This window comes from Xiphias gladius, chromosome 22, assembly GCF_016859285.1.
Source record: "Xiphias gladius isolate SHS-SW01 ecotype Sanya breed wild chromosome 22, ASM1685928v1, whole genome shotgun sequence".
NCBI classification, from domain to species: domain Eukaryota; kingdom Metazoa; phylum Chordata; class Actinopteri; order Istiophoriformes; family Xiphiidae; genus Xiphias; species Xiphias gladius.
In genome coordinates, this window is record NC_053421.1 from 17,619,520 (window position 1) to 17,635,738 (window position 16,219).

General features: G+C 42.6%; 1 protein-coding gene across 2 annotated transcripts in view; it reads left to right on the forward strand.

Annotated features, from left to right (window-relative positions):
* The first annotated feature begins 1,799 nt into the window (after positions 1 to 1,799).
* kcnn3 (potassium intermediate/small conductance calcium-activated channel, subfamily N, member 3) overlaps positions 1,800 to 16,219 on the forward strand; it is a 42,501-nt gene continuing 28,081 nt past the window's right edge. Inside the window, exons 1-3 of one of the 2 annotated variants that reach the window (XM_040116711.1) lie at positions 1,800 to 2,298; positions 2,935 to 4,061; positions 13,950 to 14,045. In XM_040116711.1, coding sequence (XP_039972645.1) covers positions 2,961 to 4,061; positions 13,950 to 14,045 — 1,197 coding nt within the window. In that variant the 5' untranslated portion in view covers positions 1,800 to 2,298; positions 2,935 to 2,960. The remainder of the gene's footprint in view (positions 2,299 to 2,934; positions 4,062 to 13,949; positions 14,046 to 16,219) is intronic. The other variant, XM_040116712.1, reaches the window with a different exon arrangement.

Below are 16,219 nucleotides of genomic sequence, written 5' to 3' on the forward strand. Positions count from 1 at the left end.
TTATTTTGATGACAACTTTTACATCTGCTTGAGTAAGTAAAAGTACTTTTACTTGAGTTTTGGCTATTCAACCTACCTCTGCCTAAACTAAAAAATATTTAGTTTACAGTGAATAAAACCGAGAAAATAGCACAATTTAAAAGCCGGAACCAAAAAAACACTTGACTTTTTTGTTTGAGAAATTAAGTAGACAACTAAACAGCTGCGATTAATAGTCTTTTGATTGACTAAAGGACTAATCAGTTCAGCTCTACATAGCTGAATCCTAGTATTAATCTACAAAACTATGCCCAACTCTTCCCTTAGCTGAAACACTTAGTCTAAAGTTAATCCTAAACCACTGGTGGAGTGCCTCCTCACTTTTAGGGTCTGAAAACTAAAATCAAACCCAAGTTGTTGGCTTGATTTTAGTTGCTCGAGGGTTGTGTCCTCAAATTTAGACAAACACACGGAGACAATTTAGAGAATGAGACACGGCAAAAAAAACACACAAACAAAAAATACAAATAAATATGATACTGAGAGTAGATTAAAGCATGATGTGGGGGTCACCATCTTTTTCTCCGTCATAAACCGACCGCTGGCTGTCTTCCATCCACATTAACTGCGTGAGTGACGCGTTGGCACACGGCTGGTGTTGTTTAAATACTCGGAATCATCCTCCCCACGGTATGATTTGCTCTACTGATGTCTGTCAGGTTGCATAATCGCAGGGTAGGCTGACCTGTTATAAAGAAACGGTCTAATCCGCTCCCCCACAATTCGGCGTCTGCCCTGATCCGATTAAGGGAGCACATAACGCACACAGAAAAGCATAATATTAAACCGATTAGGCCAGGTGGAATAGTCTAATTATGCAGGATTATGCTGCATGGACTCTATAGAGTTGGAATTGTAAACTGATTAGTCTGCCAGGGATGAAATCAAAGACTCCCTGACGAAAAACTGCGTTTACATCCATCCCATGTAAATTATCCATCAGGCTTTTTCTTTCCTGACGGTATTAATCATTCATATAATACTCCATTCAGAACAACTTTATTTATCTTTTGTAAGGGAAACTGTAACCAGCAGCTCGCCACCCAGATCCACAGATGCACACTGAGTAGACAGGAAGAGAAAAACATTAATGTTATTAGAGGGCTAACATATTAGCATATAGCATCTTATTATAACCTAAGCGGGAAACTCTGTAAGTATTTTTTTTTTTCTGAATGAGTCAGTTTAATCTCAAAAAGGAGAAGTGTGCAGGTCTTTCCCTTGTACTGAGCTGAAGGCGCACAGAGACGCACCGCGCCGCCCCTTCTTTTCTGCTTACACACCCTCCTCCTCACCATATGTTGTTTTGTTTTTTTTTGTTTGTTTTTTTGTTTGTTTGGTACATCCCAGCTTTGTATTAGCAAGAGATGTTTTTGGCTTACAGATGAATGAACTAGTAAGTGTGAAAATGAACCTCCAAGTGCCTGTGTTTTGGACACGGAGCTGCCTGTTCCAGCGACCTTTAGCGGGCGTAACAGGTGCCATGGGCGAGCAAACAGGCCATATCGTCGGTATTACAGAGGCAGCAGCTACAAATGCCAAATGGATCACATGTTTTCCGAGGCTACAGTAAAAACAATAACCCCCGAATAACACAGGCACGATAAATTAGATATTTGTCTGGTGGCTGCCACCTGTTTTCGGCGCTTGTTTCGCCTTTCTGATTCCGTCCAATGGGAGGGGACGGTGGGATCGGAGGCGGAGAATAGAGGGAGTGAAGTTGGAGGAGAGAGTGAGAGACAGATCCGGGGAGACAGAGAGCTGTGGATTGAGTGGAAGTCGGCGGAGTCACAGATTAAATCACAGACTTCACTGCTCATCTGAGGACTCTGACTTGACGTCCAGCTTTGCGTTCCGCCCCCTCCTCCTGTTTTGCCGGTTCATGTTGCTGCACATTTTTGACGTGCAGCCACAGGTTGACCGATTTAATCCAGTCACCATGGATTATTCCTCTTCATCTCGTGTCGATTGTCACTGACAGGATCGAGATGGGCGCCATCCGAAGATCATTGATGACAGAGAGAGAAACAAACTGATCATATCAAGTGAGCGGAGACGGAGGCAACGTCTGTGGGAAGCGAGGCACAATTTCGAGAGACAAGCGAGGACCTGTGGAGGAGCTATATGAAAGGAGGCGAAAAGATGATGGGATGGCCGTGACAACATGAAAAAGAAAAAGTGTGGTGGTCTATTTTCATCCAGCCAGTGATTCAACACAACTAACCTGGGGGACAGGGACTGAGAGAGAAGAGGTAGGAGGTAGGTAGAGAAACAGACAGGGAGGAGGGGGCCGTGAAGGTGTCTGGTTATATCATACTGAAAGTAGGTTATTGTTTTGGACTAGTCAAATGCAACCAAATCCAGCCAACTTATGGTTAACTAGTCACAGTACTTCCCCTCGGTATCAAAATTGATGTGGAATTATTATCCTCTAGTCTCCTGATCTCATTTCCATGGTGTAAAGCCAGAGGATTTGCACCATCCTCCAGGCTGACAACAGTGTAACACAGATGACATTTTATGGAAGCACTATGTGATGTGAGAGAAGGAAAGGACACTGGGAAACATACAGAGAGCACTGAGAGTGGCTGACTGGGCAGCTGACTCAAATGGGACTCAAGGAATAACATATTCCCCAATTACAGCCACTTCTCTTCACTCTGCTGCCCCTCTTTGTCACACAACTTCAGCTTTTGGAGTTCAGTCTTTCCCCTTATTTCTTTTAACTAACCATTATCCATCACAATGCTCCCCCATTCCTCCCTCCATCCTTTCTCTCTTTGTCTTTCCTGTCTTCATTACTACTGTCATGATAAATAGTATGTATTTTTTATAATTTTTCTTTCGTGTCTCACTTTACAATTCTTCTCTTCTTTTTTTTGTGTTTGTCTATAGACAGGTGTGTGGCCACAGCCGTGACCATGGAGCCTCCCCCCTCTCTGAGCTTGGCTCTCCTAGGAGGGAGCGAGGATGAGGACCAGCGCTTCCTCTTTCCCCTGGGCATTATATCCCATCCTTCCACCACTGGCAACCAGCCAGGATCAAACCACTCCAACCACATGGGAGGATCAAGCCTCGACCGTCTAAATGGCAGCACCCCATCCCCGTCCCCTGCCACGCCCAATTTACCTCCAGCATCGCTCCCCAAGTTACCCCTATCCTCGTCTGGAGCCCAGCCTCTACCCCCACCCATCCCCAACGCCCTGCATCCCACCAGCACCCCGCTGTCCTCCTGCTTGGGCTCACAGCACAGCCTGAGCGGGGACAACTCCCCAGTCTACAACGCCCTCTTTTACTCCTCCCATTCGCCCTCCATGGAGCGTGAGAGGGACAGAGAGCGTGACAGGGACAGGGAGAGAGAGAGGGGCTGCAAACACAGACAGGCTAGCCCTCTGGTTCACCGCAGGGACAGTAACCCCTTCACGGAGATCGCAATGAGCTCCTGTAAGTACACAGGTGGGGTCATGAAGCCCCTGAGCCGCCTCAGCGCCTCCCGCAGAAACCTCATTGAATCAGACAGCAGCAGCGAAACCAAAGAAGGTGGTGTTTCAGCTGTTGCCGGGGCAACGGCCGCTGGGGGACACGACCGACAGCGAGAAGCCCCACCTACTTCCTCTGTGTCCCAGTCCTCTACCAATCCACCCCCAATCCAGAGCCCTCCAGAGATTGTGATTTCATCCAAAGAAGACTCGCCGTACCCCAGAGGAGGGTATGACATCACCGACTCCACATCCAACCAGATGTCCATTTACCACCAGAACCACGCGCTGGTGGAGAGCAGGCGTGCGCAGCCGGGGAGGAGCAGCAGGCAAGGAGGGGTTGGGACGGTGGGCACTGGGGCTAGGGGCAGCACCTCCAAGGCCCCCAAACGGAAGAACCAAAACATTGGCTATAAACTGGGGCATCGTAGGGCGTTGTTCGAGAAAAGGAAGAGGCTGAGTGACTATGCCCTCATCTTCGGAATGTTTGGCATCGTCGTCATGGTGATTGAGACGGAGTTGTCATGGGGCGTGTACACAAAGGTGAGGGCACGGACCAGTGATACTTAAAGGGACACTCCACTGATTTACACATAAGGATGACTTTACTAGCCTTAGTTTGTACTACTCAGCCTGGGAAAACAATTGTATAATGTCTTCTCCTCTGGGGCTCTGGAGGAGAAAAATACCATTATGATGTTACACTGATGTCATCAGGGTTATCTTGGCCTGGGTGTGGAGACTACAAATCAGAAAGCCTGCATTACTCAATGGGTGTGTAGCATTTCAAAGACATGGGCATGTAACAGGCAGGGAGGGTCTAATGAAAAACACTATCAAGTTGCAGAATGGGAAATGTAGGATCCAGTGTTTGACCCATACTAGGGACTAAAAGCCAGGATACCTGCTTCTCTGCTACCTCAATTTCAAGCAATCTGCTTTTAATCTTTCCTTTCAAAGGCCTCTAGCTTTATGAAGGTGCAATAGTAATTTTGATGGAGAGCCCCTTCAGTGTTGCTCCCGTACATCCAAGTGTCCCAAAAAGTCCAAAAATGTCGCACCAGGCTGTCATACATGCTGGCTGTAGCTTTGTGCGCTGGTGCCTAGCTGGAATCTCAGTCTAACTTTGGCTCTTTTTAAACATTTTAGGGTCGCTTCTGCCCTTAACCTGAAAGTAGTTAGTAATGACTGACAGAAAATGTAGGGGGAGGGTCAAAGAAAGGGGATGGCATGTTACGAAGGTCACCCCCCAGACTCAAACCAGCAGGGTTAAATATTATGCATTGTCAACCCAGGTCACAAGGGCGCCCAAACTCTGACTATATTGGACTTCCCAATTGCCAGATAATTATAATCTGCTTTCCAGTTAATCACCAAATACATGAGTGGTACACCCCACTCAGTCTGACCAGCACCATGCCCATGTTGTTGGAGGTTGTGTACTGTAATGACCAGGCTTGACAGTTGCTGCTTCTTGGTGATGTAATGTAACGATACAGAGGACAAGGGGGGCAGATTATCAGTAGGAGGCCAGGATCTCATTTGTCTGTGTAATGGGGAGTGTAATAAGCTGAATTGGCCCCTGGCTGCAGTTGTCTGTTTGTTTTGGTTGTGTGTGTGTATGTGTGTGTGTGCCACGGGGTCCCACTGAGCCTAGGAGCATGTTTTGCTCACCTTCCTGATGTAAAGGTACTTCTATCTTCGTTTCATCCTTGCTTGTGGTCTGAAATGTCACACAGGGTTGGTTTTCTTTAGCTAATAAGGTGGAAACATTACTTCCACTTAGGCAGCTTGTCATGTATGGATCACTGATCATGTGAAGGAAGATGTGGGATCATGTGAGTGCACAGATGTACAGGTAGCCCGTTAGAATAGGCCAGCTGGGTGTGTCTCTCATCTCTATCTCCCTCCTCGCTGTTTCTCCTTCTTTTTCTCTTTGTAGACTTTGGTCTCCAGTTGATAATTGGTCTTTCTCTGTTATTGTCATTGCTAGAAAAGTCTGCCTGTTCTGTTTTTGCTGACTGTGTCTTTGTTTCTTTTCCCCTTTGCCTCTGTCTCCCACTCATTACTTTATGAAAATCTCTGTTTTAGAGGCACTCTCGTTTTATTAATGAAATTCATGGTTTGAATTTCTCTCTCAATCCCTCCTTGTCTCTTTTCTTCCTTTCTGTCGGCCTATTCTCCTCCCTGAAGGAGACAGTCGACTCTTTCTCTGACTGTCTCTTTTCTATTCCAACTCCATGCCTGTCTCTTTATCCTGCTTTCTCTTTTCCTTTCTTTCTTTTTTCCCCTCACTTTCTCCCTCTGCTCCTCTGCTCTTCCAGTGGGCGTCAAACTGGGGGAGTGTGATCGGAAGAGAGAAGCGGCTGGGTGAGAAATGAAAGGCTGTAGATGGAGGGAAAAAGGAAAGGCGATAATGAAAAGCCTGATTTAGGTTCTTAGGCTACAACCAATACAGTCCTCATCTGAATCAGTCAGCATTGTCAATCAATAACAATGGATGGACATCTGTGAATTTGAGCAGGGTAGCCACTGTGTTTGCCAGTGCTCTTAATATTGATTAATCTATGTTCATTGAGATATCTAGTGAAGAACAGGAGGTCAGAGTTGAGGAAAAACAAAAAAAAACAGAAAATATTTTTGGACCTTATAGGCTCCTTTCAGGGTTGTACATTTTTAAAGAGGGGTTGAATCCGAAGAGTTAAGTATGCTCCAGAAAAGCTTGTTCAAAATTCATTTTTAAATGCCAAGTGCCAAGTTATTTTTTTTTTCTCTTTTTTTTATGGTTGCAGATTTGGTTTGATTCCAACAGATACTGGAGTTCCGTCAGACAGTTCAAGCCCTCACTTAGATAATTGATGTGGAAAGAAGCCCGCTGGTTGTTGCAAAAAATGGTTAGAGATCATGAGGATGAAAGAGAGAACGGAATAGGAGATGGATGGGAGGATGGAAGTAGAAAGGTTCATGCAGTGCTTTACACCAGTCTAAGGGGGGAAGCCTTGAATGATTTTTTATTGATTATTGATAATCACTCACCTACACATGCACTGTCCACCCCCACACACATATGCTGTACAAACATACACATTGAAAAAGGATGCCGCCTTTCAGAGGTGTTATATTGTGTGCTGTGCCATCCTTGAGAGGTGGAGGGCAAGATCATTGACAGATCATTTTTCATTACTGAAAATATATACAGTATGTATGTATGTATATATATCCTGTTATCAGCTTCATAAGACTTTATGTCTTTGACGATAGCTGTAAACTCAATGTCACTGTTTGCTGCTAGTGTGTGTGTGTGTGTGTGTGTGTGTGTGTGTGTGTGTGTGTGTGTGTGTGTGTGTGTGTGTGTGTATATATATATGTCTACCAAACACTCCTGCACTTTTTTCAGCAGGTCCAGCTGCTCTATGTTGCTCCCAAAAATAGAGCTGAAGAATAAGAATGGAACTAAACAGGGTGGGTTGGATAGTGCATGTGTTTGTGAGTGTGTTAGCGGGGATAAAAAGAGAGAGGTTAACAGAGGAGGACATGGTCTTCGTGACTGTGGATATAGTGAGTAAGCATATGTATATTCATGTGCAGAAAACAGATTTCCTGTCGGCACATGCTGTAGCCAAAGCTGAGCTATTGAATTAATTGTATTGTAGCCTCTATCTTGAGTTATTATCCAGTCCAGTTTAGTCAATTTCAAGACAAAAACTAAGTCCATGATTAAGGCTGCATCCGAGATCAGAGGGTTATATTTTTATTGCAGATAAACACCGTTCTCATGTACTGTATGTATATTCAGTACACGAGGCAGTGGCAGTAAATTCCTCTACTGTAAATGTACAATCACCGTTGCTGAGCCAAGACAGATTATACAGAGAGAATATTGGATGATGAAATAATTTATGAATGTGAAATAATTTAATTTGCTCTCAGGCAGAATTGTGAGTTTTCACACTAAAGCCAACCAACACAAAAGCAAAACTGAGGCTTTAAAATAACATTTTTTTGAGAGTTTAATAGATACTATACATCTTAAGAGGGTGAATCATTGCAGTGTATTTTAAGTCTACATGTTCTGTGGCCTCTCTTCATGATCAATGTCACCATTTCACTGCCAGTGACCCAGGACATTGACACCTCAAATGGTAACAGCAGTAAAAGGACAGTTCCTCTTAAAAACACTTTTATGAGTTCCTATTATTAATTTTATTAGGAACGGGTTGTGTGTGTGTGTGTGTGTGTGGGGGGGTGTCGCCGTCTGACGTGTCTCTATCTGAGAATAACTGAGCTCTTGAGACACCTGGGACCTTAGCATGTGGCCTGTCACTTTCAGATCAATAGATCATTTCACAAAGGCGCACTTGGCTCCTCGGGGCCCCGGCTTCACGCCACGTTTCAGGCCTGCGATGGAACAAGGCTATTCTGAGGGAATGTACAGCTGTTGTCAACTTCACCTGTCACACTGTCAATAGACACACTTGATGCCTCAGCATACAGATGGGTGTTTTGTGTTAGAGAGGCAGAGGGATGGGGTATCATGCATGAGCATGTATCCACTTACTGTCTGTTTCTCACCACCAGCACAGATGATTTCACAGATTAGCAGCAGTGTTCGCTTTCATTCTCCCTTTCCTTCCCTCCTTCCCTCTTCTCACTTACAAGGAGTGTTTATGTTCCTCCCCTGTTGAGTCTTTAATACATCTCTGTTTCCACAAGGGGGTCATTGCCATCTCAGCAGGCTTACAAAAAGTCCCTCATTCTCCCCACGCTACCTCCACCTCTCCATCCCTGCTCTTACCCCCCATCTATAACATTTCTCGCAGACATTCACAGGGAGACCTTTCCGGACCCTGCTCTGCTAAGCAACTTACAGTGGCTGTGTGCTGCTTTTCAGACAGGGCATGAGGATCATCAGGGAATTAAACTCACTAACTGCCACCATATTCTCTAACCCCCACCTCCTCTTCCTCTCCTTTCCTCCACTCCACTCCACACTTCCTTCATCTTCTAGATCACAGGCTTCTAAGGGATGGTAGGTCCCACAGGTCTTGCTACTAACAGGTACAAATAAGCTCATTTCTTTCAGCGTAACAAGGCTAGGCTACTTCTGTCTGCAAGTGTGAGTGTGTTGGAACACATGGGTGTGCTAGAACTTGCATCATCCACTGGTAAGGTAAACAGTCACGTCACGAGTATATTTCGTCTCCTCTGTGTATACACACTTATGGTTTGTGTGTCTTTACGTATTCAGCTCTGAAATATTAGTACCCGTGGATGCACCTGCTACTGTGTATGTGTTCACATCCCCCTTTGTCTGGATTTAATTGAGTGTGTAAGGCCGTAATGGTGTGTGTCAATGTGCAGTTGAGTGTGTGTGTGTTTGTGTGTGTTTATCCTGGTAAGGTGACATCTCTCCTCTGTCTACTGCCTGTTTCCCTGGAGACTTGATTGCAAGAAGGCATCGCACTGACAGGGAGAGACCCCCAAGGCTAACTTATTACAACACACTAAAACGCACGCACGCACACACACACACACACACACACACACACACACACACACACACACACACACACACACACACACACACACACACACACACACATACATACACACCCATTCATGTTTTTTGCCAACACATATAGTGAGCAACTTATCACTGCAAGGGCAATGCGTTGGTAAGCTATATGTATTTACTCTCACATTTGTGTCAATAAGGGGTGAGGTGGGGACAAATGAGGAAAACTCATCTACATACTACCTGGTTTAGTGTGTGTGTGTGTGTGTGTGTGTGTGTGTGTGTGTGTGTGTGTCTGTGTTTCTGTGTGTGTCTGCCTTCCTGCTGATTGAACTAAAGAAGCTCAAAAAGCTCATTATCTCTACATGCTGTCCACCAAGCCATTGATCAATACACACTAATCACACACTTATGCACACCTGGACAAAAAGAAATAGGAAGAGACACACTTCCACACACACATAACACATGCACATACATGCAAACATAAAGCTTATATACCAGGGACAGTTTCCAACAACTTGTATATTCTATAACTTACCTTTGGGGTTCTACAAAGGCTACTAGCTTCAATGTAGCTAACATTATTTCAAAAGTCTGATCTTTTCCTCCCCAACTGCCTGTAAATTTGGAGATCCGGAATCAAAATAAAATAAAAAAGCAACACATAACAAACTAATTTATATTTTATCAGCCTTTTTTTTAAAAGAATAATTTTTATATTGTGGAATATACTTGATTGCCATCACTCATATCTGTCGGGTACGTATGAAACTAAACGGTTGGCTTAGCTTAGAATAAAGACAGGAGGCAGCTAGCCAGCTCGGACCAAAGTAAAAAAAAAAAAGCCTGCCAACACCTCTAAAAGATCATCTTTACACTAACAGAGCTGCGGTTTTAGAGGAAGTCATATGCTGTAATGCTAGTTCTTGATGAACAAGACTTTGTCCCTCTGCCTAGCACTAAGCCTTTTTCACAGAAGACATTTTAAGTTGTGGACACACTGTATGTGACATAGTAAGAAAACCACAGGGTTTACTCCCCATAAAGCCACAAATTGTTACATTTCTGTTTGTGTATGGATTTAAACAAATGTGAAAGAAAAAGTCACTGTGCTCGGCCAAGAAATAGTCCAGCACATAACCTCCCTGTGAAACCACAACTTGTTATTAATTAGTGAGCAGTACCGGTGTTGGTAGTTCTATTTTTGAACTTAAGACAGAGCCAGGCTAATATCGTTTCCCCCTGCTTCCAGTATTTATGCTAATCTAAGCTAATACACAGCTGGCTCTAGCTCCATACTTAGAGCAAGGAGAACAGTAAAAATTTTCTGGTCTATCTCCCAGCAAGAAAGCAAGTAAGTGCATTTCCCAAAATGAGAAACATTAAGTGGTAATACAAATGTCAAAACTTCAAAACTTTTGAACTAAAACCAAGTAGATTCTTGCGGCATCCACATAACCACAAAGGTCTGTGTGATGTCTGTGAAGGTCCGTGTGGATTGTATGCACTAAAAGTGCACTGATTGACTGACTGAAAGGGAATTTGTTTCGAGGAGAGAAGCTGTGCGAGGAGATGTGTCTATCCACATCTTTATAAGTCTTTTTTAAAAGGAGCACAAAGACACACAAATTACTTTTTCTTGTTGTTCAGCAAAAAACAACACAGGAGCTCTTCTTCTTGCTGTCAGGAGGTCACAATCTAATTTTCTAGCGCCAAAGTTTGAAGTAGTTGAAGTATAAACAAACCGTAGGCCTCACTGTTGCTGTCTTTATCTAGAGTTTATTACTGGTGCATTAATTTAGAACAGCAACTACCTGCATTTATTAATGGACCCGCTCCAGCCAATCAGCATGGAGAATTCTCAGTGCTCATGGTATAAAAGAACTGAAATGAACAGAACGGAAGCATGTAAACACACACACACACACACACACACACACACACACACACACACACACACACACACACACACACACACACACACACACACACACACACACACACAAAACTGTCACAGTCCATTCATTCACTGTAAAGGTACAGTAAGTGAAGTGGAAATAGGCAGAAACAAAATGCTCTTGACAGCATGATGGGCAGAACTGAAAAAAAAAAAACTTAATGGCCAACATACGGCTTTAAACGCAGTGAGAAAGGTGAGAGTAGGAATAGAGGAAGTAAACTCAGCACACATCACATTTCAGCTCTCCAGTGTGACTGTGTAGTTAAAAAGATTTGCGGCTAAAACCCAAGTCTGCATTTTGGCTCATTAGCACAACAATGTTGGCTTCTTTTGCACCGAGTTTTTTTCAGTGAGTACAAATGAGATGTTAACAGAGGAGAGACAGACCAAGACAGGAAAAGAGAGCGTGAGCAAATAGAAGGCCAGAAGACAGCTAGAGCTTTGGGCAACCTGATAGACGAAATCAGTGACGAGCCAAAGCTAGATGGTATTTTCCCGGTGTTGTGCAGTGGCCCATAACCACACTGATATGAGCAACAAATGAACAACACTCACGTAATGCTCTCCTTGTCTGTGTCTGTCTATACGTGTATGTGTTTGTGTGTATATGTGTGTGTTATATAAATGGTAGAAAGGGCACCCTTTCTCATATTCAACCCTCATAGATTTAGATAATTATGGGAAAGTCAACAGAGAAATATGCCAGTGAGGATTAACAAACTAGACTGTATGTGTGTTTTTGAGTGTTTTTGTGATGTTGAATTAATAACATTAAGGCCATGAAGCATCTACAGAGACCCTGAATAGAAAAAATAACACACTATCACACGCTATTTTCCAGGAGGCTGACTTAATATCTTTTCCTGAACCCAAAATGCAATGTAGATTCTGCTTAATAACATCATGAAAGAAAGGCTGAGTAATACATAAACTAAACTCAGAGTGCACACTCAGATCAAGAGAGTGTTTGGCGATGAATGCTTAACAGCAACCTACTTAACAGCTGAGATTTCTAATTTGAGATGCTGCAGTCTAAAGGTGGCTCAACTCTTTTCCAGAAGAGGACAGCAGGCTGTTGTGTTCAAATGTGACCTTGGCGATCCTGAAAAGGAATGCACTTTGGGTTTTTTTGTGTATTAAATTATGCAATTCAAATCATAGTCCTTGAGCTGATGTAGACAAATGAATAAATTTAGCAAGTGTGGCTTTTGGAAACCGTAGCACTGAATACAGCTAATTGTATTTGTAAGACTTAGAAAATGAGTCAAACTAAATGTTTTGTTGACTGCTGATTCCTGTCATCTTGCCTTTGCGAACAGAATCTTTTTTTCCAATATTTGACAGGTTGGGAGAGCTTTTGTAACCGAATATTGACACTAAAATAAAATTAATGTATGACACCTGGAACCTGGTGAACTACATTGATGAAATCCAATCTCGGATAGAAGGTCAGTAAGCCAGTAGCAGTCTAATCTTAATTCATGCCTCTGCTTGTTTAAAGATAGACATGTTAGTAGACAGAGAAAAAACATCTTAGTTTTACCTGAAAAGTATGTAGCTGTTATTGGTTTTTTCCTTTTTTTTCCTCAAAATTTATAGTATAATGAGAGTCTATATTTTTGTCAGTGTGAATAAATCAGCAATGAACTGATCCCTCTAACAAGCATTGCCTGTTTGACCAAAGCCTGATATATCTCATTCTTCTGTGCCATAAAGCTCTGTTGTTGTCCAAAAACTATACAAAGCCGTCAGAACCCGTTGCGCTGAGATTTTCATACCTCCGTCCAGCTATTAATATTTACCAGAGCACCAAATGCATATTACTGATGACTGTGCTTTATATAATAACTACTTTAATTGAATAATTACATTTATAGGTTACTTATTATCATAATTCTATACCTTATAAATGTAATTCTGTTTTTGGAGTTGGCACTGCTGCTTCTGTGTCGAGTTTAACCCATGGTTAGGCAAGTTCCTCCAGTGAGAGATACCTGCCAGTGTGAGGCATCAGTGTTGTTGCTATGGTTACCTGCAGTTTAGTATACTCTCTGCGCTGATTTAAAATGGTGATTAAACTGTTGCGCGAAACTACGAATAGGTTGTCCTAAGGTCGAATTTTAATGGACATCTGTCAGCCAAACAGAAATAAATATATCCCACCGATATGGTATGATATAGTTCAGGTACTCTGTATGATATGTGAATACCGGAAACTTTCTTATTATCTCAGCTTTTTAACATCTTTTAGAGTTGTGAGACTTGGTGCTCAGGCTCCTTTTAATTTCTGGAAGTAACACTACAGAGCAGCTAACAAAACCAATCTAATACACTTTTTTCCTTCTCATATTCTTTCTGCACTTATTAATGTAGATCAGGTGTGTGCAGTTGAGTAAATGTGGGGATATACGAATGTGTTTGTATATATGTGTGTGCAGATGTGTATGATAACTCCAGTAAGTGTTGCTGTGCTCTGAGTGTGTGAGGTGAGGGGGTTAAAGAAGCCACTGAAGTGCTATGAGTTGTATTGATCGGAAGTTCCCCAGTGCATTGATTATAAACCCTATGAAACCAGACAAGCAGAGGATTTAAAGCTCGACTGCAGAGTCATATTGACTTGTGCAATACTACCATTCTACTTCTTACTTCAGCCTTTGATGGTCTGTTTTGTAAATGTTAGTTCTTATTGTTTATGCTAAGCCAGTGCTGCTACAGTACACATGCCATTTTAACTGAGGAGTGACACAGAACATCATGTGACATCTGGCAAGTTTAACCAGACTTTGAATCTGGACAATCAAGACCTTTTTAAGATTCTCTTATCTTTCCTCTGTGTTTTTCATCATTGTACTCTGAATATTGAACCAATCACCATGGTAAAGTCAATCTGAAATATGTATTATGTTTTCGCTGCATGTTTTGAAAGATGTGTGTTTCAATTTTCTCTCTACAGAGCTCGATGTATTCACTGGCTCTGAAGTGTCTGATCAGCCTGTCCACAGTCATACTGCTGGGCCTCATCATAGCCTACCATGCACGGGAAGTTCAGGTAAAATACAAACACATGCATCCACACGCAGATATATACATACTGACATTCACAGATAACTTTCCTCTGTCTAAACATAACAAAACCTGCCTGCCAGCACAACTAAACCTCACTGATATGTTATACCTTTATTTGTTTAATCTCTACAAAAAGTTATAGTACAAGATAATTAAAGCAACAATAATTTATGGTTTTACAAAGAGTTATGTTTGGGACTTTTTTAGTCAATTAAGGAAATCAGTGCACTGGACCAAGAAATAGTTCTGCACATAACCCACTGTAAAACCACAATTTGATATTAAGTAGTGAGCTTTAGAGTTGCTGATAGGCAGATTTTGTTACCTTTGGACAGAGCCAGGCTAGGTGTTTCCCCTTGTTTTCAGTCGTTATGCTAAGCTAAGTTAACCAGCTGCTGGCTGTAGCTTCATATTTAGTGAAGAAATATGGTGTCGATCTTCTCATCTCACTCTTGGCAGGAAAGCATATTTCCCAAAATAGCAACCATTCCTATAATGCCTTTTGGGTAGGAGCAATTTTCTTTAAAAATAAACAGAAGCACATCCGAGCTCCGTCCATAGTGTACATAATAAGTGTACACATTATGTTGTCATCCCTCAGGCTTCGGAGATAGACCAGGGGACCCAGGTGTGTGTCGGCTCCAGCCAATTAATGACATTAATGAGAATCTTAGTGGGATCAATGAAACAGTCTGCATGGCTTTGCATCAAATAGATACACACCGAATGTTAAATACACACTCAGCCAATAACAATCCTGTCATTCAATAGATGCACAGAGAACACACATAAACTTGCGAACGCTCGCACACACAAGGCCCACAAGCACACACACAGACTCAACCTCTTGTAAGGCTGAAACAATCAATCAGAAAAGCTTTCATGCTCCGTGATATCTGTCTTGCTGTTTGTCATTTCACTAATATAATGGTACCACGGTCATTTAGGTGGGGTTTTCATTTGAAGCCATTTGCAGTCGATGCACATTGACTATTTATGGGAGCCTTGCAGGAATCAGACCCAATGAGTGCCCCCACACCAGCTATTACTCCCACCAGCTAAACCACGGAGCTACACTCATCCATCTAACCACATATTAGTTTAATGCTGTGACTATTTCTTTCATTACATCACAGCTTGGATGTTGCTTGAGATGTCTTTTAAAGTTCCAGCGGCTCTGTGATGGGGATTCTGATGCATTCTGCTCTGACGTTCAGGCTCTCCGTCTGTGGATCAATTACTAGATGGCTGCTGCTTATTCACTGTCATACACGGGGACCGATAGACTGGTAATCACTCTGTAATAGGCAGCTTGTGTGTTTCAAGATGCGTGGCTCATGTCGATTAAGAAAGGGAGCCGACTCAAATGTGTTTGTATGCACATTTGGTGCATGTGCATGTGTGTGCTTGCGTACATTGTTAAGTATTCATTGATAAAAGAGCCCTTGTTTCTGCTCAAGAGTTTGATGTCACTTTCACATACAGAGTCAGTCATCCACCCACGCACACTGTGGCTGCCGCACGTGACAGGAACACTAATACCGACAGGAGAAGAAGAGATTGAGAGTAACAACTGTAGGCCAACAGAGAGAGAGAGAGAGAGAGAGAGAGAGAGAGAGAGAGAGAGAGAGAAAGCGAGGAGATAAAATGGTCTTTTGTTAATCTCTTTGAGAAATAATTCCTTTTGATTAAATGAAGTTAGGAGTTTGGGGAGGGTGCTGTGAAGGTATGGGTGGGAATCGCAGCACAGTGGGGGCGGTGAATTTGGGATATAACCCAAAATCACTTTTGATAATAACTTGAGTCAGGACGGTGATAATTTATATGCATTTTTACCCTGCAGCAGCTGACCGCTTTAAAGGAAAAATCCGGTTTATTACAGCATCAGCCTCATTTTAATTGTTTTGGACATCATTTCTATTTACTGCTATAGCGTTGTACTCACCAGAGTATCTGCTGAGATCAGAAACATTGCAATCAGGTGGTCAGAGAGGTTCTAAAAAGCCAACAGTTCAGGTAATCTAAAACACTTTATCAGTAGGCAAGACCAAATGTGTGCACATCTGAAAAGACGGCCAAACTAGCCGAATAAGACCCAAGTTGTAGTTAACTGGAGTTATCCTTTACATTGTTAATAAATAAAAGGGGATTCATGTT